This window comes from Callospermophilus lateralis, chromosome 18, assembly GCF_048772815.1.
Source record: "Callospermophilus lateralis isolate mCalLat2 chromosome 18, mCalLat2.hap1, whole genome shotgun sequence".
Lineage (NCBI taxonomy): Eukaryota > Metazoa > Chordata > Mammalia > Rodentia > Sciuridae > Callospermophilus > Callospermophilus lateralis.
In genome coordinates, this window is record NC_135322.1 from 48,840,631 (window position 1) to 48,865,116 (window position 24,486).

Here is a 24,486-nt window from a genome sequence, read left to right on the forward strand (position 1 = left end):
GCTCTAGGGCTGCCTGAATTTGGGTGAGGGTCAACGGCAGGAGATTGGGCCAAGACAGCCTGAGTTCAATGGTAAGTTTAGTGAGATGATCCTTGAGAATGCCATTAGCCTTCTCAACCTTTCCAAGGACTAGGATTGGAGAGTGATGTGGAGCTTCCAGTGATGTTGGGGCCTTTGGAGAGAAGTTGAACAACCTGAGAAGTGAAGGCTGGACCGTTGAATGACTGGATGGAGGTGGGAAGTTCAAACCTGGGAATGATCTGCTGGAAGAGGATGGAGGAGATGGTGTTAGCAGTTTCCCTGGAGGTAGGGAAGGCTTCAATCCAACTGTAAGAGAGTGCTGTCCCCCAAGTCACAAGCAGTTATATCCTGTGCCAAGGCTTTCCCAAAGAGGTTGGGACTGTCCCTGAAGCCTTGGGGTAGGACTGTCCATGTCAGTTGTTGAGACCTAATGGATGTAGGGTCTTCCCATATGTAGGCAAAGAGGTAATAAGAGTCAGGATGGAGAGGCACTGTAAAGAAGGCATCTTTAAGATCCATGACAATATAGTGAGTGGTCGAAGAGGGAATATGTGAAAGAAGAGTGTGAGGGTTGAGAACCACCGGGTGGATGGGAATAAGTGCCTCATTAATAAGGTGGAGGTCCCGAATTAAGCAATAGATTCCTGAGGGTTTGCGTACCGGCAATATGGGAGTGTTGCAGGGGGAGTGAAAAGGGATGAGGAGTCCCTGGGCAAGTAACCATACTATGATGGGTTTAAATCTTGTCTTGTGGGTTTTGGAGGTGGAACGTTGGGGACGCAAAGGAAATTTAGTTTGGGGTTTCAGCTAGATATGGACTGGCTTGTGGTGGGAGTCTATGACTGGCTTGGAAGTGTCCCAGACCTGCGGATCCACTAGTTCATGGGGAAATGGCACAGTAATTACTGTCATGTTATTAGAGAGGGTAAGGATTAAAGGCAGAAGAAGATGGGTGGTAGTACTTTTGGGGTGTAGTTGGAAGGTGGCTTCTAGTAGTTGGAGACCATCTCTGTCTAGGAGAGCAACTCGACAACAGGCTGGAATGACCAGAGAAGAGTGTGTGAAAGGGTGTCCCTCAGGGCACAGGTGAGTTCAGCAGTTCGTTTGGGAAGGAGGGTTTGCCTTCAATCCCCATAACCGAGACCTGGGAAGGAAACCGAGTTCCAGTGTGGGCAGGCAAGACAGAATAGGTAGCTCCAGTGTCCACAATGAAATTATGGAGTTACCCACTACCTGCAGCGTTACCCTGGGCTCAGGGAGGTGGATGGGGTTCCTCGAGTCTGGGCTTCTTCAGTTTTCTGTGAACCCCAATAGTTCAAGGAAAGGGACAGCCTGGCTGGTCATACTCCTGCGTTGAAGCACCAGGAACGTGCCAGCCATGGGGCAGTGACTCCTCCAGTGTCCAGTCTGCTTACTGGTGGGGCACGACCTGGAGTGAGGGGCTGTGTGTTTGGGCATTGGCAAGCCCAGGGACCATTGCTACCACATTTGAAGCAAGGATCTGGCAGAGAGGAATCCTGGTTCCCCTGTGAAGCTCTCTCTGGAGCCATAGGCCTCAGGGCCCCCACCAAGGCCTGGGTTTGGAGTGTTCCTTTTTTTTTTTTTTTTTTTGCATTTGAGCCTGCCTGGCTAGTTCAGCCAACCCTTCCCGGGCATTATACACTTCAGAGGCCATTTTCACCAGATCTCAGGTAGGAGTCTGAGGGCCCTCCTCAGCTCCTTTGAGCCTTTTTCTAGTATCATGGGCTGATTGAGTAATGAAATGGGTTGCTAACACTGTAGCCCTGGAGGGAGACTCAGGATCCAGTTTAATATATTTGGTGAGGGTCTCTGTAAGGCGCTTGAGAAATAAGGCTGGATTCTCATCTGAATTCTTGGTGATTTGTCTCATTATCAAAGTTAACCATCTTATTGAAACTGCATGCATGCCTGTATAAGATATTGGACCATGTGAGTGCAGTAACGGCGACCTCGTTGGCCATCTTGATAGTCCCAGGTGGTTTCAATTAGGGGAGTGGCGCTTTCCCTGTGGGGAGAGTCATATCTGTTAGGCGAATTTGATCAGCATTTGGCCTTCTGGATGCTGGCTCGGTCACCCAGGGTAAGGGTGGAGGAAAGAGTGACATAAAGTCATGCACGTAAAATCATAAGTCTGAGAGAGTTATCAGAGTCCATTAATGTAAATAGAAAAGTCAGCATAAAAGAACCCAAGGCGCTATTGAATCTGGGAAATATCTTGAAGTGATAATGGGACGTGAACTGGGACAATCCCTTTGGCCCCTGCCACTTCACTGAGAGGACAAAGGAGCTTTGGGTTAGCTGGTGAGAGGGCCTGTTGAGACCAGGTGTGGGTACTGACAGGAGAAGAGAGGAGTGAGTGGGAAGAGAAGGAAGGGTTGTATCAGTAGTAGAGTTGGGTGGAGGAGCCATGGCTGCAGGAGAGGAGGAGGGTCAGGAGGGGGAGAGGGATGGAGGGGGAGGTCCTGGAGTGGGGGAGGAGGAACTGTGGTAGCAGCAGGAGGAGCAGGGTTGCAGGTGTGGGAGGGGAGGGGGAAGACAGGAAGGTGGGGCTGAGAGCAGCTCCTGTGGATCTGAGAATGAGGAAGGAGATGTAGAACAATGGGAAAGGGATTTGGGATTTTCTCTAGCAAGGAAATCTTGAGCAGTAGACAGGTAGAGCAGAAGGGAGGACAGGAGTGAGTCTCAGAAAGCCTGAATGTGCCTCCAGATGTAAGGGACTTCTGCCCACTTTCCTGACCAGTGACAGAAATTGTCCAATTCAGTGAGGATTTAAAAACAAAAGTTCCTTCTGGGGGCCATTGTAACCTACTGTCTACGTCACACTGGGGCCAGGCCACAGTGGAGTAAGACCAGGGGTTTTGGGCATAGGTTTTGAGTGAGTCCAAATTTGGCAAAAGACAACCCAAAGGAGATTTGAGATCTAAGGAGGACTCCGTGTTTCCCATGACCTTCTGAAATCCTCGGGGGTGGGTGGGAGCAGAAAAAGGTGTCCCAAATTCTGATGGCACTCACCCAAGGAACAGATAATTTTGAGGCGTACCTGCAACCCACCAGGGGCCCAAACGAATTGGAAGGTGTCACACAAGGACTGGGAATTCTCCACAGTTCCTGGGGCCTTGATTGGAATGGTTGGAGGTCTATGGCACGTGCAGACTTACCAATAGACCCTCACCAGACACAAAGGGCTGGAAGGTCAGGGGAAGCAAGGGAACTTACCCCAATCCTGTCGTTCTGAATAAAGGGAGAGGCAAAGGAGTAGCTTAGGAATTTCCTGGTTCCTCTGAAGTGGGGAGAGTGGACCTCAATCCCTTAAGGGAGAGGCCAGAAAATCCCTCCTGGATTTCGGCACCAGATGTATGTTCAGACAGCAGCTAGGAAAGGAGGCAAATTGAAAAGGCTGCTGAACAAGGCTTTATTGAGATTTTGCTCCCCAATGAGACCCTCAGATCAACAGGGCGGGTGGAGGAGAAGTGAGTGGGGCTGGACCAGCCTGAAATTTTTATTGGGCTTAGGGCAGGAAGGGAGGGCTTGGGACAGGAAAAGGGGTTTTGGGGGGCCCATTGTCCTACCAAGGTTGGTCAGGGAAGCTTGCTAAGATCCAGGATTGCTGAGGAGACCATGCTGATAGACAGGTGGTTCTGTGGGCACCTGATTGGTGGTTCTTACATGCACTCAGGTTACTTAATCACCTCAAACCCACCTAACACATATGAATATTAGCTAACACAATATGATATTACTTTTGAAACATGAGTTAAAGAAAGACTGAGAAATTTTAGCTTTTTTTGTGGAAAAGTAGTAAAATGCGTTTGTGTTTCACAATAATAACCTCTAAATAGATTAGGCACTCATTAACTTAAAAATACATTTAAATTGTATCCCACTGTAAAAAGGAACATAAGGCTTTACATATCTTACTGATAACAGCTCCTGTTTTAAACAATAAATGATATACATAAATCCCAAATTCAATTTTTTTGTCCTTATGAGTCTAAAATTACCATACAAGTTTATTTTTTTATTTTTATTTTTATTTTTTTTTCTACTCAGCGTTTATTTTCATTTGAAGAGAGTGAAAATCATATATAAATCACGGACAATACGAGTTCTTGCCTGGCAAATGTCCACATTAATCTGTTAACCTCTAAGTATAGATACAGTATTCTTTAATAGAAAGACAGGGCAATATGGCAGTTAATTTGCAACCAACACTGTAAACTACAGTAGATACAAAGTTTTATATAAATTAATTGCCATTATAAAAAGGCAACTGCTTTCACTAAGAAGGTACAAAAACTGGAAACTTCCATAAATATAATAAGAAGCTAAGTGAAGAAATACCTAACAGACTGTTTTTCCTATATAATATTTGAATATGCAAACTAAGACACCTGTGGCACATTACAGGAAAGTAGGAATAGGACATACACCCCCAACCCAAGCACCCCCACCTGCCCAGACCCACCCTCCCCCCAGGTGGATTTCCCAAACATGGCAAATTCTAGGGTTACAAGGACAGGATGCCACACTGAAGCAGCAAGACGGCCAGCTCCAACCTGCTAGACAAAGAAGGAGCCTTATTGACAGTTGTAAAGCATTAGGCGTCAGTCAGAAACTTGTCAAAAACAGCTGTTGTTGGGTACTGATTGATAATGTTTTCATTCTGAAGGCTGAGATGCTACAGACAGTCGTGGATCTGAGGAGAGGCCCATCCCTGGCGTGCACATGAACACACACACAGACGATGGGAAGTCATTTAACAGATGGCTTAGGAGCACTCAGCCACAGTATCTTAAAGAGACGACATTTTACATTTAATGAACTTGCAGGGAAAGCAAGGCCTAATAATCATTTATTTTTTTCAGAGAAGATGAGCACAACAGGACAAAATAAAAACAGGAATTGTGTAACTGGTCATGGGAATATCAATTCTGTGCTGCTCACAGACTATTACACAGTGCTAAAAATATTCCAGGATAATGTAGACACAATTGTATATTAGTCACTGTGGATATTTTCTGACCCATGCCAAAAACAAAAAAACAAAAAGAAGTTTTAGATGCTTCAAAGGTAATGATTTCAGTAAAATCCATTTCTAAGATTAAAAGCAAAAACTATGTTTGAAAGATGTGAAGGGTCTGAACTATATCATCTGGAGAATTATGGGGTTTTATGACACTGTGTGAGACAGCGTGAGTCAGTGGTATTTGGGTATCGGTCTATGCTGCCTAAAATTACAAACATGTTTTTATTGCTCAGGTGTAGGGAGCAGTTTTCTATCATTTGTCCACTTAGTATTTCAATCAATGGTCAAAAGTCTACAAAATGTGCCAAAGAAGATTTCATCTATGAACTTCAATATCCATAGATTATTCCTGATTTAGAAAAGGTCAAAGGTGGTAAACCTTACTAAAACTGTACATTTATCTCTAGGCAATTTTATCATTTAAATTAAGTGAAAAAAATTCGTTCCAAAGACTGAAGCTAGGCCCTCAAATTATTTATCTGCTGCAGCCCCAGCACATTCTAAGGGCACACTGAAACCCCTGAAAATAGAGGTTTATAATAGAAATACTGATAGACCTTTTAACTAGATGGAGGCTTTAAAAGACTCCATTAAACTATATTAGCACATAATGAATAAATACACAGATGAATCTGTCTTTGTCAAATTCTTGCCAGCTTAAACATTAACCAGTATAAACTATGCTTTGTTTGGCTGTTTTAAAATTTTTATTTTTTAAAAATTATTTTCTCTATTTCAATCAAACATTTCTGGTTTTTAGAAAAAGATAACTACATTACGTTGCAGCTTGGCTTTATGGAGGCTGATTGTTCCACTAAAACATTTGAGGACTTGACCAAATGCAATCAGTGACGTATGCATTGTGCCTAAGTTTCCTAAAACACCCACCAACAACAACAACAAAAAAAACTAGAACAGTGTTTTTGCTCTTAAAAGGGGAAAAGGAGTGTGACCTCAGATAGATCAAGGAAACACTATGCGTCTGGTCTTTAAGTTCTTCAAACCTAATTTTCCTGTGGTAGGATACTCTTTCATAAGAGGATTAATCAAAGTTTTTGGTACTCATTTTTTCACTCATATTCTATAAGGGTGGTATACAAAAAAAAAACTCTAAAAAATAAAAATAAGATAAAAAAAATGAAGAAAACTCAACCCCCAGAGATCTTGAAAATGACATACATAATATTGTGGGGTCCCAGGTACACAATACTCCACTCCCAAGCTCAGGGAAAATTAGTCAAGGTACTGTTGAGTCTTTCTGAGTTCTTCACAAGGGATTTGAGCCATGAATTTCATCCATTTTAGCACAAAGTATAGAAGAGATGCTTAGAACAACAGAAGGAGGAGACATGCGGTGAAGATGATTAATGGTAAACAGAGAATAAATTCTCTCAGTAGTGTGTACTTGTCGTTAATGCCGATGATAATTCACCTGACTTACATAATATTCACTTTGAGAGATGAGAGTCTGAAATAATAAAGGAAAACAGAGACTGAAGTCATGATAGTCTTGATACCAAAATAGAATTAAAATGAGACACTAACATGGGAGGTTCAAGGCCTTCTGGGAACCCGATTTCTTTGCCAGGTTTCACATTCTCATAGCTTCGTGGTCCTTTTCTTCTAACAAATGGAGCAGCTGAGAGAAGCTGTCTTTCAGTGCATCCATGTCATCCAGCCAGCAGGGCTGCAGAATCCAGCGTTTTCCACGAGCAAGTGGTTCAAGTTCAAAATACTTTTTGATCTCTTGTGCTGAGCAAGCCGCTGGCTTGTCTTGATGATTGGCCAATATTAAAAAGGGTAAAGTGCATAATTGTGGGTGCTGAAGAGCTGAGTGCAGTTCATTTCTAGCAGTTTCTAAATCATCCTCTGAAGAGGCACTGTGTAATACAAATATTACCCCTTGAGATCCTTGGTAATAACGGCTCCAGTATTTCCGGATATTATCAGCCCCTCCAAGTTCTTTCACATTCAAGATGGCATTCTGAAATGGCACTGCCTTTATACTAAAACCTGTGGTTGATAGGACGTTCTCGGGACTTTCACTGCAGTTCTGACAATAGACTAGTCTTGCCGGAACCGGTGAGGCCTATGCAAAACCAGGTCATATTCTGGTCGTGCAGGTGGTGGTCCCTTGCAGCAAAGTGCTCTAAAACACAGATAATCCATGTACAGAAACGCCTCAGTTATCCGGAGATCAGACATCCGGCAGCCTAAAGCATCTGGAACGGCTCCGAACCCGGAAAAAAAAGCAGCGTCTCTGGCTGCAAGCGAGCAGCTCCTCTTATTTTTATTTTTCAATTTCAGAGTTTTATTGCATTGCACTAAAGGAACAGCAGGATGGTTATACAATTTTCTCTCTCATTCAGTTTTGAAAATCTAAAGTACTTGCAAATTCTTAAGAATGACTTTACCACCAGATTAAAACAGCAAGCATAATATAACCAATTTCTTAATAAGTAATCTCTTACAAATAAACACATTTAAATAGCTTTAAATGCATTCTTCACAAGTAATTCAGTATATATTTTTATATCACGTTCACTTATGCTTAAGAATTAAAGCAAGTATATTACTCTGATGGAAATATGGAAAAATCTTTCATTCATGCAATATACAGGGATAATATTCAAGTTGAAGGGAAAAATTCTCTCTTCTTGTTTTTGTATATGTATCCATATATAATCATCTACATGATAAATAAGTAAACCTATGAAGTTTCCCACAAGTCAGAAACATTTTTTCAATTCATCAGAATCACCTAATAGCTACATTGAATTTATAATTAAATGGCATTTCAATAAAACCAAAATGGGCCCTACAAGTTCCTATAAACAAAAGTTTTCAATGGACTAAGGACAGTCAGTAATTAATGCAATCATTTGAGGATTATGGCTGTTCCTTAAGGAATGCAAGTTCAAACTTGTCAACACCAAAGGTAATCATTTTATATTAATTTATACATAATTCCATTTAAATTCTTTATCCAAGTACAACATATGAAAACAGTCTTTCCACAAGCAAAAAATGTGGAAACATTTTAAAAAATAAGGAGTCATTTTTTAAAGTAACTGCACAGATTCCATAGGCTACTCTTGGAAACAGGATCTTGCTGGATAGAATCCCCTCATTTGGTGGCTGTTGCATGCACTTAACTGCACCAATTCTTCTGTGTGTTGTTCTAAGAGCTCACCAAAACATAGATCATGTCATACAGGTAGTAAAAAAATGCTAGAAGGTAAAAAGCTAATTTGCACCATCCTTCTTTCTGACAGTATGCTAAAATATCTGCATTCATTATGGTTGTAGGGTCATAGAGTCCCAGTCCACTCATCACTGGTCTACTCATGTACCTCCAAATATGATATGCCAAGAGGGGCATATTGAGACCCAGTGTAAGCCACTCTGCTGCACAAAGAAACGTGACACAGAAGAAAGCATGGATGAGGTACTCTGGAAGTACAAGTGGATTCAGGGTATTACACTGGTCTATTGGATTCTTGTAATCAGTCTTCAGCTCATCTAATGCTATAATGTGCCCAATGTCGAAGAAGATGAGCACGGCTGTGAGCAGCAGAAGGTCGTGAACGTGAACGCCATGGCTGGGAAGACGGAGCTGGCAGCTTCGCTGGTGCCAGCAGAGAAAACCATACAACTTTGGTTTGGAGAACATCAGCTTGATATAGTATTCTTTTACACTCTGTACCTAAAAGACTTGTATACCTGGAAGATATGAACAAATTCAATATACAAAGAAGAGAAATAGCACTATAATTCCATTGACGTTTCTATATTAACCAAATTTAGCTTTTAAAGAAAATTTAGACTTTGGAACAGTTGTTGTTTAACAGTTGTATAAACCTAAATTCCTTCACAATTATTTGTTCTAAAAATTGAAACTTAATAAACACAATGTTATGGGTAAATTAACAATTTAAGAAAAACTTGTCAACTTAACAGGTAGATTACACTTTTAAACTTTGGTTTTTATCATTACATTAATATTTGACCTTAGGAAAAAACTTCAATAGCTTTCACTGATTCTTACACACACACACACACACACACACACACACACACACACACATATATATATATATGCTATACAGACCTCTTTATCACTGAATTTGACCCTATTATTTACTTCATCAAAGAAAGTCTTTTTTATCCAGAATCATTTTCTTTTCCTTCTATTAACTATGGTTCCATGCCTAGAACCTTCAAATTTCCCTTTCCCATCTGTTATCCCCTGTTTTATTCACTTTTTGAAATAATCCTTGTAAATTTCTAAATTTAGACAGATTATTCCATTTTAATGAGAAGAAATACTCTATGTAATTTAGAGAATTCTAATTGAAATACAGTTAAAACTTTTGGAACTCTTTGTATAGAGAATCACATTTGTTTACTATGTCATGAAATTATAATGTTATAAATGTATATAATGTATAATTAGAGTTATATCTGTTGGGACTTAAATTTTGTAACCTTGTTTTCAGTGCTAACAAAGCTATCTAAGCCCTTTTTTATTTATCAATTGATAAAACAACAATAATTGTACCTAGTGAAGTTTAAGGATTAAGAGTACCTCATGTTATATTTAACACTTAGCATTTTAACCTTATAAATTAATCAGATGTCTAATAAACACATTTATGAGTAATCCCATGTCAAATCTAATACACTTATTTTTACCAAGATATCAGACAAGCATATTGAACAGTATTAGCCATTTCTCCCTTGTTGAAGAAAAGTCCTAGAAACAATGGATATTAGACATTCTATAGACATCAATATTTAATAGTTCATTGACCACCTGGAGAGACTTGTGAGGTAAATAATCCTAAAGACATCTTTACTTTCATCTATTTACCCAATTGAGATTGAACCTTCTTTAATCATGTGAATTAAACAATCCATTTCTATTAATTTTTGAGTGCTCATTGTAGGTCTGCCAATTTGGATATCATGTACATGATATACGGACATACACACATAGACATACAACACATAACACAAGTGTGCACACAGAACACAATAGCAAAGGCCTTGTAGCTTGTTGTAGGCAAATCTTCATTGCAATGTTAGAGAAGTTTTAAAAGTTGAATAAAAATACGACTGATCAGGAAAACATTAACCTGGGTGTATAGGATCAAAATTATGAGCTCCCAAAATATGGAACTTAAGGAAATAAAACCAAAGGGTTCTAGAAAACATGACTGCCTGGTAATTAGTAAGGTGCCATACAATTTGCGTTTGGATTTAGTATAGAAGGAGTTCATGTAAAAGACAGGTAGGAGACATTGGTTAGGATCGTAAAAAGTTGGATCCTATGGTTGGGTTAGGTATTGTAATTCCTTACTGTACCCTGAGGGATTGGAGATAAAGGACCCTAGCCTCCTTTCCATTGGGGAGAAGCCACTAAGGGAGAAAGGGAAATGTACCTGGACAACTCCCTCTGACCCTGCTACTTCTCAAAAGGGAAGCAAAGGTGCAGGCTGGGTAGAGGGCGCCAAGCAAGAAGGAGTAGCAGGTGGACATAAAGTAGGTGAGGGAGGTCCCAGAGGGGTCAGAGCAGAAGGTGGAGAACGGAAGGAAGGGGGTCCATCAAGGGGGTCAGGTCTGGGGATTGGGGAGGGTCCTGAATCCCTCACAAGAGATTTGTTGCAGTAGCATGGAGCAAACTGACAAGGCTGTCCTTCCGGGGACAGCAGCAACAAGCATGCTAAAGGGTTGTGTCCTGAACTGGGGTGGGGTGAACCTTCTAGCAGGCACATTCGGAATGGAAGCCTGGAGTCCCTCCATAAAATGGCTCCTAAATCGAAGCCTGAGAGGTTCTGAATAAACTGGCTCCAGACCTAAAATGGCAGATCTGATGCCAATAGTGATCTCATGCCAATACTGTCTCAAAATTAAAAATGAATAGAACTAGAGATGTAGGTCACTAGTAAAGTTCTCCTGGGTTTAATCCTCAGTCCGGAAAAAAATTTTAAAAAAAAGAAAGAAAGAAAGAAAGTAAGTTGCCAGCAGATTTGGAGTCTGTGGAGAGCATGTTTTTGGCTTTTTCACTGATGGAGGGCACCTTCTCACCTAGTCATTACATGGTATAAGGGGCAAATAATGCCTCCCATGACCATATTGAAGCCAGAATTAAGGACAGGCAGTCAATGTAGATAGGTCATAGGGTCGATGGAGAAAATGGAGGCCAGTTGGAGTCCAGAAATTTGGAGACCACCCCTGGAAGACTGAAATGGTAATGCCTCCTGAGCACTTTGTCTACCAGGATTCCTGCCTATACTGCCCTCCTAGAAGGTGGTTCATGAAGCACCCCCTGAACAGACAGGGAGCTGCTAATTAAGGCCCCTGGGATGCAGCTCCCTTCCTGCCCCATCACTCCACCTTGGCCCTTTCAGCCCACCTGCTTCTCACCTTTTGGCCATTCCACCAGCATCTCCTGGGCCTAGTCAGGAAGGAAGAGATAAGGGGGAAGAGAGCAGGAAAACAAAGAAAGTCTAAAATGTCTAAAAGGTGCAGGATGCTCTCACTTCTTGGGATACCAGGATACCACCACCTATGGTGCCCTTCTTTCTCCCAGGAAAAGTCTTTATTAAAAAAGCTCCTTTACATTCTTGCCTTTGCACTTCTCTAATGTTCAGAGTTGAACATTTGAGGAAAAAGAACTCATCAAGATAACCCGGTGATATCCTATTCATGCCCTAAGGACCATAACTCTTTTCTTTTGGTACAAGGGATTGAACTCAGGAGCACTTGACCTCTGAGCCCCATCCCCAGTCTTATTTTGTATGTATGTATGTATGTATGTATTCATTTATTTTAGAGACAGCGTCTCCCTGAGTTGCTTAGCACCTCAAAATTGCTGAGGATGGCTTTGAATTCCCCATTCTCCATCCTCCTGGCTCAGCCTCCAGAGCCACAAGGATTACAAGCCTGCACCACCATGCCCAGCTAGGACCCTAACCCTTAATACCATCACACTGGAGATTAGGTTTCAATGTGTGAATTGGGTGGACACAAGTTCTCAGACCCTAGCACCTACCGCCCAAGATCTCAGCCACCAAGACTGCAAACTACTACAAAATGTCTCTGCTTATTTAAAACAACCCACTCACCTATCTATTTCCATCCCCACACTTGTGAGGAGCAGGACTGGGTTTCTCCATTGATTCTAAAGCCTGGATCAGCTGAGTATGTCCAGGAGATCCAGGTGGGGTCCTCAGGGTCCTGTCTACTGAAGTTGGCTCTTATTCTCTGTGAATCTGCAGACACTGTGAGCCCCACAGTGACATGATTATACCACACCCGAGAAGATGTTTCTCTGTGTGGTGTGTCCCGGAAGAGGCCTTGGAGGCTCAGGAGGTCCAGAGAAGAGATTCTTGTCCTGGTTCCCTGAGAACCTCTCCCTCCAGTAAGGTGTCCCTCGGCCTTGCAGAATTCCCCCTGCAGCCTCCTGACCATCCCCCACTCACTATGGCATCCACATCTTTGATTTTCCTTCTCCCCTCATTGCTCTCCCTAAACTTCTCTGGCTCTTCTACAAAAACCCTCTCATCTTTTCTCATTGTACAAAGGTAGCAAATAATACTCAATGTGTTCCCTCAAATTTTTTCTCTCAGACATTACGAGGCTGGATTTCTCATCACAAATACCTTGGGAGTCCCCCTGTTCGCAACCTCTGTCTGACATGCCCTCCTGGGACACCAGTTTTCCCAGGGGAGATGACCCCCTTGTTTCCATTCACTATATTTAAGGCCAATCAAAGACCTTCATGAATTTTGGGCAAAAGATGACCATTCCATTTGGCCAATTGGGCCACCTGTGGACAGACAAGGTTAACATTAAGCCTGAGGGGACCCAGCTCATGCAGGACTTTCCTTTTGGTGAAGACTGATAGGTGTACCCTTATAGCATTTTCTGAGTTCCTGCGAGCAAGCTTCCATGTTTCAATTCTGCAGAAGCACACTCTATTACCCAAAAGGGTTCACACAATATTTTTTGGATTCTTAATACATTTTAAATTGCTTTAGTGTGGAGCATGTTTGTTTGTGTGAGTGTGTACAGTGCTAAGGACCATATCTACCTCTTTGGCCTGCTAGGCAAGCATTATACCACTGAGATACATACATTCACAGCCCGGTGTGGAATAACTTATATGCAATTAATCTCTTGGGTGTACAATTTTCTCACTCTGAGGTAACATGTAAGACAAGCAAACACCACCACCACAAGTTTTATAAGTTTCTTTCACTTACAGACTTCCTCATACCCCTTTGTAGTCTTTCCTTGCCCTGAATCCTGCTCTAAATCAGTCACCTAATTGCTTGGGTTCCTCTAGTTGTCTTGTCTCAAATATGATGCAAATAAACACTTTAGGAATGGCTCTGTCACGTCACATACTATCTCTGAGATGCAAGCAGATCTCAGATTTTTTCCCTGGGGAGTGGCATTCCTTGTAGGCACATACCACACTTTATCCTTTGACCAGTTGCTCTACATCTGAATGTCTTCCATTTTTTGACCAATTCTAATGAAGCTCTTAGGAACATTGTCAAAAATTATTTATATGGTCACTTGCTGTCATTTCTGTTGAGGAAAGACCTGAGAAGAGAATTGCTGGGTCATATGCCAAGTGTGTGTGGAACCTTTAAGGGAAATATCAAACTCTTCTCCAAAAACTGTCACTCTGCATCCCTACCAGCCATTTATGAGGGTATCAGTTGCTCCATATCCTCTTCAACACTTGGTCTGATGGTTTTAGATCAAATTGTATTTAAACCACGTGTTGGGGGATCTCATTGCAGATGTTTGTTTTGACTTTTAGACTCTGCCTCCATCTTCCATCCTCTCTCTCTCTCTCTCTCTCTCTCTAGCTCTCTCTCTCTCTCTCCCTCTCTCTCTCTCTCTCTCTCTCTCTCTCTCTCTCCCTCTCTCTCTCTCTTATCTCTATATATGTATAAGGTATAATATATACAAACACATACACAGATACACTCCTGAAACTCTTCATTATTTCTCATTATTACTATTATCTTGGTCATTGTCAAAGCCAAGGCCTCTGTAAGATGGTGCCATAAATGGCAGAGACCATGGGGACCTTCACCCTAGCAGACTCCAGATTAGGAAGAAGCACTTGTTGTCCAGTTGACACAAAGGAGCTTATAATAGGACTGAGCTGGGAGGAGCCCAAAGCCCAGCTGAGAACTAGGTGAGGAGAATCAGAGCAGAGAAAGCATCTGCCCAGGCTGGAGCTGGGGCAATGGCTTGGAGGAGAGTACACTGGAAGGGAAACTGAATCCACAGCAGCCTTGCTGATTGGGTGGAGGTCAAGGAGAAGCAGTGCTCTCAGCATGCTGGCAACTCACTTGTGGATAAAGTTGATTATTCCCCAATGTGGCTGAGAAGGACACAACACTGAGCTGTGAGAGCCTATGGGGTTGAGGGTAGGCTACAAGGGCGGTTTGCAGGGAAACCTGAAGGCTGCCTGAAGTTGAGCCCCACACCGGGAAGTCTGGAAAGTCAGGTTGAGCAGGAACTCCTAACTCCTAACTGGCTTCCATTCACCCACACAGGGCTCAGGATTTTTCAGAATCTCCCAGAGGCATCCCTGGACCCCCAGGCACTCATTTCACATCTTTCCAGTGAATAAGTGACTGTAAACTGGACCTTGGTTTTGTGTTGATGGGATATCTACAGAAATGCCTTCAAAAAGAAGGATCAGACTGAGAAGGGAGGGGCCCTCAGAGGATCTCAGAACATGGTCTATAAGAGATTAGGAACTATTGAAGGGCACTCAGTCAGCTATGAAGGTCACAGTCACACCTCCCTGACATTGTGCAGGCAGTTCCCTTGCTCCAGCAAGGTCACCTGTATTTCTCCATCTCTGGAAATCTTCATTCTGCCCCCTCAGAGAAGCCCTCCAGGTTCCTCCAGTTATATACAGCTCTCCCCTCCCCAACACCCTCATGGGACTATGATTGCAAGGGGAGGGAATTAGTGACTCCAGGTGTGAGGAGAGGGGTCCTGGGATTTCAGAGGGGCTGCAGAGCTGTGCAGCACTTTGGGAAGTGCCCAAGGGAAGAAGAGGGGTAAGGCCCTGTCCACTGCACACTGGTCCTATGACCTCTGAGAGTTCAGAGTGACTCTGAACTTTGCAGGGCACCACCCATTTCCCCGCCTCCTCACTGTCAGGTTCAAATACCCCCTGGGCAGAATGCTGCTCTGCATTTCCAGGTGACGTCCAGGAATACAGAAGCAGCCCTGGGAGCTGACCATGTGCCTGCATCGACTTCCTGCCTGGCTCATCCTCGTGGCCTATGGGCTCCTGATGCTCCTCATCCAGGGCCAGGGTGAGGCTGCCATGGGGAGGGTGGTAGAGACCGGGTTGGATCTGCCAAAGTGCACAGAGACAGAGCCTGAGCCTGGAGGGAAGGCACCAGGGCGGGGAGTTGGTAGAGGAGACAGATGAGGGGGATGAGGGGCAGGAGGGTGAGCCAGAGAGGGTCAGAGCTGCCTGAGGAAACCCCCATGGAGGAGTGAGCTAGTGGGAGGGGATTCTGAGGATTCTGAGGAGCACAGTATAGGCAAGTCAGAAGCCTCCTGGCAAAGGAACAGGGCTAGGGACCTTCCCCTCCTGTGTGTGGCTGTGGCTGTAGCTACTACTCACCCTTGGATAATAACAACAGCAATATAAGAGCTTGCTGGTTACAGTTGGCTCTAAGTGTGTTGACCCCTTGGCCAGAGAAGTGCAGGCACCTTCCGCAGGGTCCACAGGCAAGGATGCTGTCCCTGGGGGTTACAGTAGCTGTGGTACCACTTCTCAACGCTGATCTGAATGACTGCTGGGTTCCCTTCACTGACGAAGCCAACCTGGCATGCCTTGGATTGTGTTGTAGAACAAAGGCGAAGTGCTCTGTACCTGCTAGAAGTCTCTAGGCCCTTATCAGAAGCTGCTGGCATGAGAGCACCAAGCCCAGGGAGGGTCACCAGCCCTGGATCCCTCCCCCACCAAAGGCTCCTATTGTGGGTGTTGGACATAGCCCCAACTTTCCCAGTCTAATCTGCACCGAGGAATCCATGGTCCCTTGTCCCCTTTGTACCACCACTGATAGGCTTCCTCCCTTACCTGGGGCCTTAGACAACCAGAACTTTCTCAGAAGAAACATTTTTCTAGCTTCACTGAAAGATTCTATTTTCTTTTTTAAATTTTTTTTTTTACTTATAGGTGGACACAATATCTTTATTTTATATATATGTGGTGCTGAGGATCGCACCCATTTCCTCATGCATGCCAGGCGAGAACTCTTTCTCTGAGCCATAACCCCAGCCCCACCACCACCACACCAAGAATCTGTTTTCAACAGTCTTTTTTCTGGAATTCACATCAAAAAACAAACAAATACAGTCTTTTTCCCACCCAGTCCTGGCTCCTCCACAGGCCCATCTAGGTCTTAAATAGGGTCCAGGTCTTTCACACTACACATCTTTGTCTCTCACCTAAATGGTCACAAACCCATCTTTTCTTGGGTGAACTTTTCCTCATCGGACACGAGGACACTTCACACCACTACATACACACATGGGTGAGATTCCTCCTGCTGTTTCATGCAGGGCTTCTCCTCAAGGAAGCAGCGACATTATGTCATCAGACTGTGAGCAGGATTATTTAGCAGGCTTTGTCCTTTGTAATTACAAATATCAGGCATTAGTGGCCAGTCACCACATGAGTTACATGGACCACAATCCCTCCGGCAAGGCATTGTGTGGAGACAGCATGTTGGTAGGGACAGGAGTGTGTCTTTGGACTTGGAGGGATGCTGGCCAATTTCCTTCTCTGGTCCTGTGAGTGGCTGTTTCCCTGGCCTGACCTGTACCAGGGAGCATCAAACATGCAGATCCTAGGGGGATCTGGTGGGAAAGAGCAGGAGGTTTGGAGTTTTTACTTTTTCTTATGAAAACCAGCCCAGATCTACAACATTCTACAGTAAGATCTTGAGCCTGGTGTAGGGAAGGCCCCAGTGATGTGGGAGCTGTGGAGATGACAACAATAGCAGGAGAACTGTGGACCTGACTGCCCAACTCTCTGCACCCTGAAGCACAGAGAGACTGGGGCATCCTGAGGGCTACACAGCACCCAAGAGTGGGCCCATTCTGGGGTAGAGAGAAGAGTTAAACCCAGCATGCCCAACATCAACCTTTACCAAATATCATGACTTGGACAAGCCAGATATATCTAGGTTGATTTCCACTGGCTCCTTGCCTTGATCCCCAAGCCCATGCAGGACAAGTTTTGTATGGTCTGAACTCATAGCTCCCCTCCATATGTCCGTTTCTCCTTTCATGAATGGTGATTCTTTATGTCATTTCTTGTCCCCTCAAGCATGAGATCCTTGAGGATGGGAAACTTTAGTTCCATTCCCACAGTCCTCCTAGTGCGTGACATGACCTGGCACAGTGAGTGCAATGGACACTCTTTACCCATCAGCCCAAAAGACATTCTGCTGGCAGATGCGAGGGCTGAAGGATGGTGGCAAGTCACAGGAGCCTGGTGAGCCTGGAGGGATAGGCTGTGAGCTGGTCGAGTGACAGTGGTGGTGGGGATAGGGACTAGGGATGAACAGAAAGATTCTGAAGCGAATGTTGACAGATCAGGCTCCTTCCACAAGGCTGAGCTGAGGAGGGCCAACCAGGCCCAGTGCTGCAGGTCAGCAGCTGAGTGGGCAGACCTGAGCCTGAAGTCCATCTCTCTGCCCATAGGCCAGGACTCAGTCAGCCCCATCCGGATCACCCACACGGGGAAGGTGCGGGGCAGTCTCGTCCACGTGAAGGGCACCAATGCGGAGGTTCACACCTTCCTGGGAATTCCCTTTGCCAAGCCACCTGTAGGACCACTGCGCTTTGCAGCCCCTGAACCCCCTGAACCTTGGAGTGGTGTGAGGGATGGGACCTCCCACCCGGCCATGTAAGCTTACCTGGATTCTGGGAAACCTCAGGGCTGGTTTGGGGGTGGGTACCCCAAGCCATGGGCCAGGCTGCAGTGGCTCCTTCATCTAAACTGTACTGCAAGGCCTGGGGCTGTAGACCAATGCTAATGTGTTTTTAGCAACCTAATGCACCGGCTTTGAAACCCAGGCTGTAAATAAATAGATATATAAAAATATATCCCTCTGCATTGGGGCAATTCCCACACTCATTCTTCCAATGCAAGAGTAAACCTGCCGGGCCCCTGCCTCAGGGCTTGGAAACCAAAAGGCATTATCTCCAGGTGGTGAACCACAAGAGCAGAAACACATGTCCCTGGATTTGACTTACTCCAGGTGTTCTCTCCCACCAGGGGAGATGTCTGGGAGAGGGTTGGCTTGGCTCTCTGAACCTATAAAAGACCTTGACTCCAGCAGTCGATGGTGCAGATCCCTGAGGAGGGCAACAGTGGTAGCTCCTTGGGGACACCACACACAGGGCCAAGGGAAAGGGGCCTGTGCTTATAGCTGGAGACTCAGTGGAGGGGTGAGGTTTTCTGAAAGTCTCAAGTTGGGCTGTGGGAAGGCCCATTACCCTTTTGTGAGAACTAACCTCCTTCCACTCAGGCACCACCTGTGTGGGGACACCCATGCTGTTCCAGGCCTGAGTGGGGATAGTAATAAATAGTGACTGTCAACAGGGGCAGCCAGTGTTTCCCAGACAGGGCCCTAGAGTCAGGATTGCCCAGCCTCAGAAGAAGGTGGAATCAAGTGCTCAACAATCTTGAGGCCTCCCTGGGGGTCTGGAATCCATCCCTGATTCCCCTGAGATTGTGGCCTGGAACTCAGTTGAAATGACTTGAAAGAAGGATCATGTGAGGCCAGGCATCAGGTAAGGCAGGGAGTGAGGTTGTCTGGGATCCAGTCAGGACCTGAGGTCTGAATTGACACTGCTCAGCCCCTGAAATAACTGTATTCCATTGTCACCAGGTGTCTGCAAAATGCAGGTCCAATGAATATACAGGCTCTGAACCTAGGGAGGACAATATTTTCTCCCATCCCCATGTCAGAGGACTGCCTGTACCTCAGCATCTACGCGCCTGCACATGCCTGTGAGGGCTCTAATCTGCCTGTGAGTGTTAAGTCATGGTCAGTTGAAGGGTGGGAGAACATTTTTTTGGGAGAGCATTAGAAGCGGGCTTGGGACATGGTTCAAGGTAGAGAGCTAGCACAATGCTATGAAGGCCTGGGATTGACCCCAATAATACATAACAATACCAAAGACACTGGAAGACACAGGTTCAGCTGGCCACCACTGTGGAGTGAATTAACATGAAAAGTTTCTCACTATCAGCTCCAAGAAGTCCTCTTATGCAAGCAGGAAGCTGACCTAGGCATGGAGTCAAAGAGCCCTGGATGCTCTCAGAGGCCAAATGTTCTAAGCCACTAACCAACTCACCAGCTTGTACCCAGGAGATCCACACAGGTGCACAAATGCTGCACTTTGAGATCACTAAATTCCATGACCATGGATTATATTTGGAGCCAGAGATTAGATGACACTTTAAATTAATGTTCAAGTGAGGTAATCACAGAAACATTAATTTTCTTTTCCTTTCAGAGTAGTTCTGAGAGGAATAAATCCACATTCTGCCTCCTGGTTAGACTCCAAAAGTATGGGAAGCCTGATCTTCCAAATTGAACTTATTGTCACCAGTGCCCTAGGTTTTGAGGTCCTACTAGTGTTCTGTGTGGGTAGCTACACAAGCTAAAGTGCTTTTCAGACTAGGGCTTCAGCCAGAATGGAGTTGGGCAGGGTGGCCACCACATGGTATATCTCCTGATTTCCCAGGTGATGGTCTGGATCCATGGTGGTGGCTTGGTGATGGGCTCAGCTTCCATGTATGATGGTTCTATTCTGGCAGCCATTGAAAATGTACTGGTGGTCATGATTCAGTACCGCCTGGGAGTTCTGGGCTTCTTCAGGTGAGCCTGGGACAGGGATGGTCCATGGGCACTGAGTAGACAGAGGACCATCCAGTGATCATCATCCTTGCATTTCTCAGCACTGGAGACCAGCATGCCACTGGCAACTGGGGCTACCTGGACCAAGTGGCCGCCCTACGATGGGTCCAGCAGAATATCGCCCACTTTGGAGGCAACCCTGATCGAGTCACCATTTTTGGCCAGTCTGCAGGTGGCACTAGTGTGTCCTCACATGTGGTGTCTCCAATGTCCCAAGGACTCTTCCATGGTGCCATCATGGAGAGTGGGGTGGCCCTGATGCCTGGCCTCATCACCAGCTCATCTAAAGATGTCTCCACAGTGAGTATCCTTTACTGCCCACGGCCATATCTGCTGCCTCACCCTTCAACTTCAGAGCCTCTGCCACTCTCTCTGTTCCATGGGAACAAAGACCATGCAGGTGTCTTCGAGACTGGCGACCACCCCAGGGTTTCAGAGGAGCTCAAAAGTTAGAATCCACACACCTCTGCTTCAAGTGATAGATTTTGCTCTGTGTTCTGAAAAGCTGCACCCAGGGGTCCTTATCCTCAGAAAACCCATGTAAGCAGGAGTGATGGCGCCTCTGGCTGACACCTGAGGTTCAGGGAATGTGGAAGAATTTCACACCTGCAGCAGTATAACAGGGTACTGCCGGGTTTCTGTTCTCATGACTAAGAGGCTCAGGGTTTACTCCAGTTGAACTGGGCTGACTGGGCTGCACAAAATAACTACCCAAGAGACACGAATGCCCTTTTCTTTGGGGTCGCTGTGATGCCTCCTCTGACCTTAAGGGTCCACAGGAAGAGAGAGAGCCAAAGCACGTACTGACCACTTTTATTGAGGAGAAGCTATTCACATGAGGCAAGGGGTCAGATTTCAGGGGGCAGAAACTATCTTTATGATGTCCACTGTCAGCAGGTTGACTGACACCTGGGTTGGCCACACCAAAGGGCACAGTAAGAGAAGGGGACACACACAAGGCACTTCCATGGAAGATTCTATCCTAAACAGGGCAAGAGGTTATATTACAAAGGAACAGGTGAGCTTAGCTTCACCCATGGGGCTCTAGCAAGACACGCCCATGCACAAGACACCGACCCTAGAACCCAAGAAGGGTGGGGAAAGCTCTGCCACATTTCTGCAACTGAGCACCTCAGCACCCAGCTGGGGAGTGTGACTCAGTCACATGTAAGGTTCTCCCACAGGGTACACTTTGAGAATTAAGGGCAACCTGAAAGGAGCTGAGATTTAGGCAATACCACCCTTTCCTTACAGATGGTGGCCAACCTGTCTGCCTGTGGGCAAGTAGAGTCAGAGGCCCTGGTGAGCTGCCTGCGGGGCAAGAGTGAACAGGAAATGCTGGCTATTAACAAGGTAAGGATGAATGGACATTAGTGAGGAGACAGGGGTTATGGTGTAAGGAAAGTACAGTGCTTTCTACTGTGGAACAAGGATCTCATTTCCAGGGCTTGGTCTTCTTATATCCTCATAGTCCTGGATGGGAATTGAGATAAAAATATGCTGAACCAGGTGTAAAATCTCTGAATGCATCATGGGTTAGTTAGGATGTGTTGGAGGTAGCTTTGATGTCACTAGAAAAGAGACTCTTCTTCCCATAATCATGGACTTTGTATGCCTCCTTAGCCTTTCAAGATCATTCCTGCTGTGGTGGATGGGGCCTTCCTACCCAGGCACCCCAAGGAGCTTCTGGCCTCTGCTGATTTTCAACCTGTTCCAAGCATCATTGGTGTCAACAATGATGAGTATGGCTGGCTCCTTCCCTTGGTGAGTCCCCTCTACAAAGCTCCATGATACTGTCAGGTGGGAGCGGCTTTAGACTTTGTACCTCCTGGACATCCCACCCCAAACTCTTGACTATCCCTTCACCACACAGCTCTTTGGCCCACCTGAAATCCTGAAAGACATAGACAGAGAGACCGCGCGAGCTATTCTGCAGAGAATATCAGCACAGATGGTGAGACTTCTAGGGTCCTGCACCAGGCAGAGTGCAGTCAGTCACTCTTCCTTTTCAGTAATCCCCAGGAACAAAGATAGATCTATGTGCACCTGTGGGTGGGGCCACCACACAGCTTGACCTCATTGCCCTATTTCCTGACACATGCCAAACCCCAATCCCTACCCTCAAGCTCCTGCCTTCCTGCCCCAGAGATTGCCTAACCTGACTCTCCCTGATCCCCTGGACTAGATGAAGTTGCCTGCCGAATGTGCTGACCTATTGATGGAGGAGTACATGGGAGACAACGAGGACCCCCACACCCTCCGACTCCAGTTCCAGGAGATGATGGCAGACTTCACATTTGTGATGCCTGCACTCCAAGTAGCACATGATCAGAGTGAGTGTATCTGAACCTGAATCCTGGTTTCCTAGGAGACAGCTCAGAGCTGTGGATCCCATGTGAGGACTGGTGTCAGGTGCTGACACGTGTCTTCATCTAGACCCTGTTCCCAGGCACCTGAAGGCCCTCATCTCCATAAATCCTTATGGCTAGAGTAAGAGATAGACATCACACACATTTTACAGAGGAGGGAACTAAGGTAGTGACACTCAAGGGCTTGCTTGTGACCACATAGAGACGAAGTCCAAGATATGTCTTAAAAAAGAGCCTTCCAACAACTCCCTGACCCATTCTGGGCTATCAAACCACATAAAGATTCAAACAGTGCTGGACCTAGCAGTCTTGTCACCAAGAGTGACACATTCTCTACACCCTCCAGGCGCCCATGCTCCTGTCTACTTCTATGAGTTCCAGCATCCGCCCAGCGTCATTAAGTACATAAGGCCTCCACATGCGAAGGCTGCCCATGGTGATGAGTTAGTCTTTGTCTTTGGATCCTACATCCATGGCATCAGAGGTGAGTTGTCCTTGTTCCACACGAGTATTCTCATGGGTACAGGGTGACAATCACTCTCATGGTACAATAAGAGAGAACATGGGATCCAGTGTCTACCATCTTTCAACTCAATGGGTCATTCCAGGGTTAGATTTTTCCCACTCCAGTCTACACTGCTTTCTACCTATTCCCGCCCCAAACATGGTGTCCAGCATAGGAGAAGAGAGGGTTGGGTAAATGCCTAATCATTTCTTAAATGACTTCACAATGTCCAAATAAGGAAACTGCTAGGCCAAGGAGGAGCCCAGTGTTGATTCAGTTAAAGGCTGGGAATAGTAAAGGCAGATTGGACATGCAGAGGGTCTGGCCCTGGGACTGTGGTGATACAGAAGGGGCATAAGCCTGGGGCTGGGGTTGTGAGTATGGCACAGGAGTGAACAGTTGGATGGGGCAGGCCAGGATTTGGATCCTTACTTCCTCCTCCCACAGTTTGGTTCACTGAGGAGGAGAAGCTGCTGAGCAGGAGGATGATGAAGTACTGGGCCAACTTTGCTCGAAATGGGTGAGAAAACCTGAACACTCAGCCTCCCAGGGGGCACGGGCCTTCCACTGCTCGCTTATCTGAGGTTACGCCATTAGCTATTGTGTGTCCTTCATCACGTCCTAGCCCCCTGGAAGACCCACACTGAAAGAAGGTGCTTTTTGGGTGCAGGCCACTGTCTCTTCTCACAGTGGTCCAAGGATGAGCCATAGTGCTGGGCTACCATGGGAGCCAGCTTCTGTAAAGGAAGGGCAACACAGGCCAGGTTGCTCTGCCCTGTGTGGAATGAGAGTAGTGAGAGGTCATTGCTTTCCTCCATCAGGACACCTCTTCCCATTCTCAACACCCCTGTCTGTCTGGATGCCTAGCCTGACCATAATTAGGGTTGAAGGTCAGGTCTGAGTTCAAAGGATCTCAGACTGACCCTCGCCCTGCCCTTCTGGGATGGTATATGCACAGGAACCCCAACGGAGTGGGCCTACCCCACTGGCCAATGTACGTCCAGGACCAGCAGTACCTGCAACTGGACATCCAGCCTGCTGTGGGCCAGGCCCTGAAGGCACACAGGTTTCAGTTCTGGACCAAGACCCTGCCTCAGAAGATCCAGGAGCTAAAGGGGGCTGAGAACAAGCACAAAGAACACTAGCTTCCTTGTCAGGGAGAGAGGGGTGTGCTAGGTGTGATGGTGTCTTCCTGTGGTACCCACACATGCCCTCCCAAGAACCAGGATTGACCTACTCATTCACATAGCTATTCGTCCATACACACCATGGGTCCTCTCTTGTTAGACACACTCAGTAATTCCCAATGCATGCCCACCTTCCTCCTCAACCCACTGTGCCTGAATCTCCTTCCCTACAACCCCATCTATTCCCTCCTCCCAGTTGCCACCCCTCCCATGCTGACAGAGAAGTTTTAGGAAGCAGAGCTGGTATTTTTCTGAACCCCTTGCCCACCTGTCAGCAAGTACCCCATGTTCTCATATCAATGGGACCTCTGTAGAAAACCTGGACACCACAAGCCACAGTGTTTTACTCCATCAGGCT

The 24,486-nt window shown here is 45.7% G+C and overlaps 1 protein-coding gene and 1 pseudogene across 1 annotated transcript; one reads left to right on the forward strand and one right to left on the reverse strand.

The window, feature by feature from the left end:
* Nucleotides 1–6,659: 6,659 nt before the first annotated feature.
* On the reverse strand, nt 6,660–7,313 carry LOC143384168 (ADP-ribosylation factor-like protein 15 pseudogene; annotated as a pseudogene).
* An 8,043-nt stretch (nt 7,314–15,356) lies between these two features.
* On the forward strand, nt 15,357–24,086 carry LOC143383233 (cocaine esterase-like). Its single transcript, XM_076837569.2, has 12 exons — nt 15,357–15,432; nt 17,840–18,044; nt 19,033–19,174; nt 19,895–20,028; nt 20,109–20,367; nt 21,322–21,420; nt 21,691–21,831; nt 21,941–22,021; nt 22,253–22,400; nt 22,783–22,920; nt 23,389–23,461; nt 23,900–24,086. The coding sequence occupies exons 1-12, from the start codon at nt 15,357–15,359 to the stop codon at nt 24,084–24,086; spliced, it is 1,683 nt and encodes a 560-aa protein (XP_076693684.2).
* The last annotated feature ends 400 nt before the right edge of the window (nt 24,087–24,486 follow it).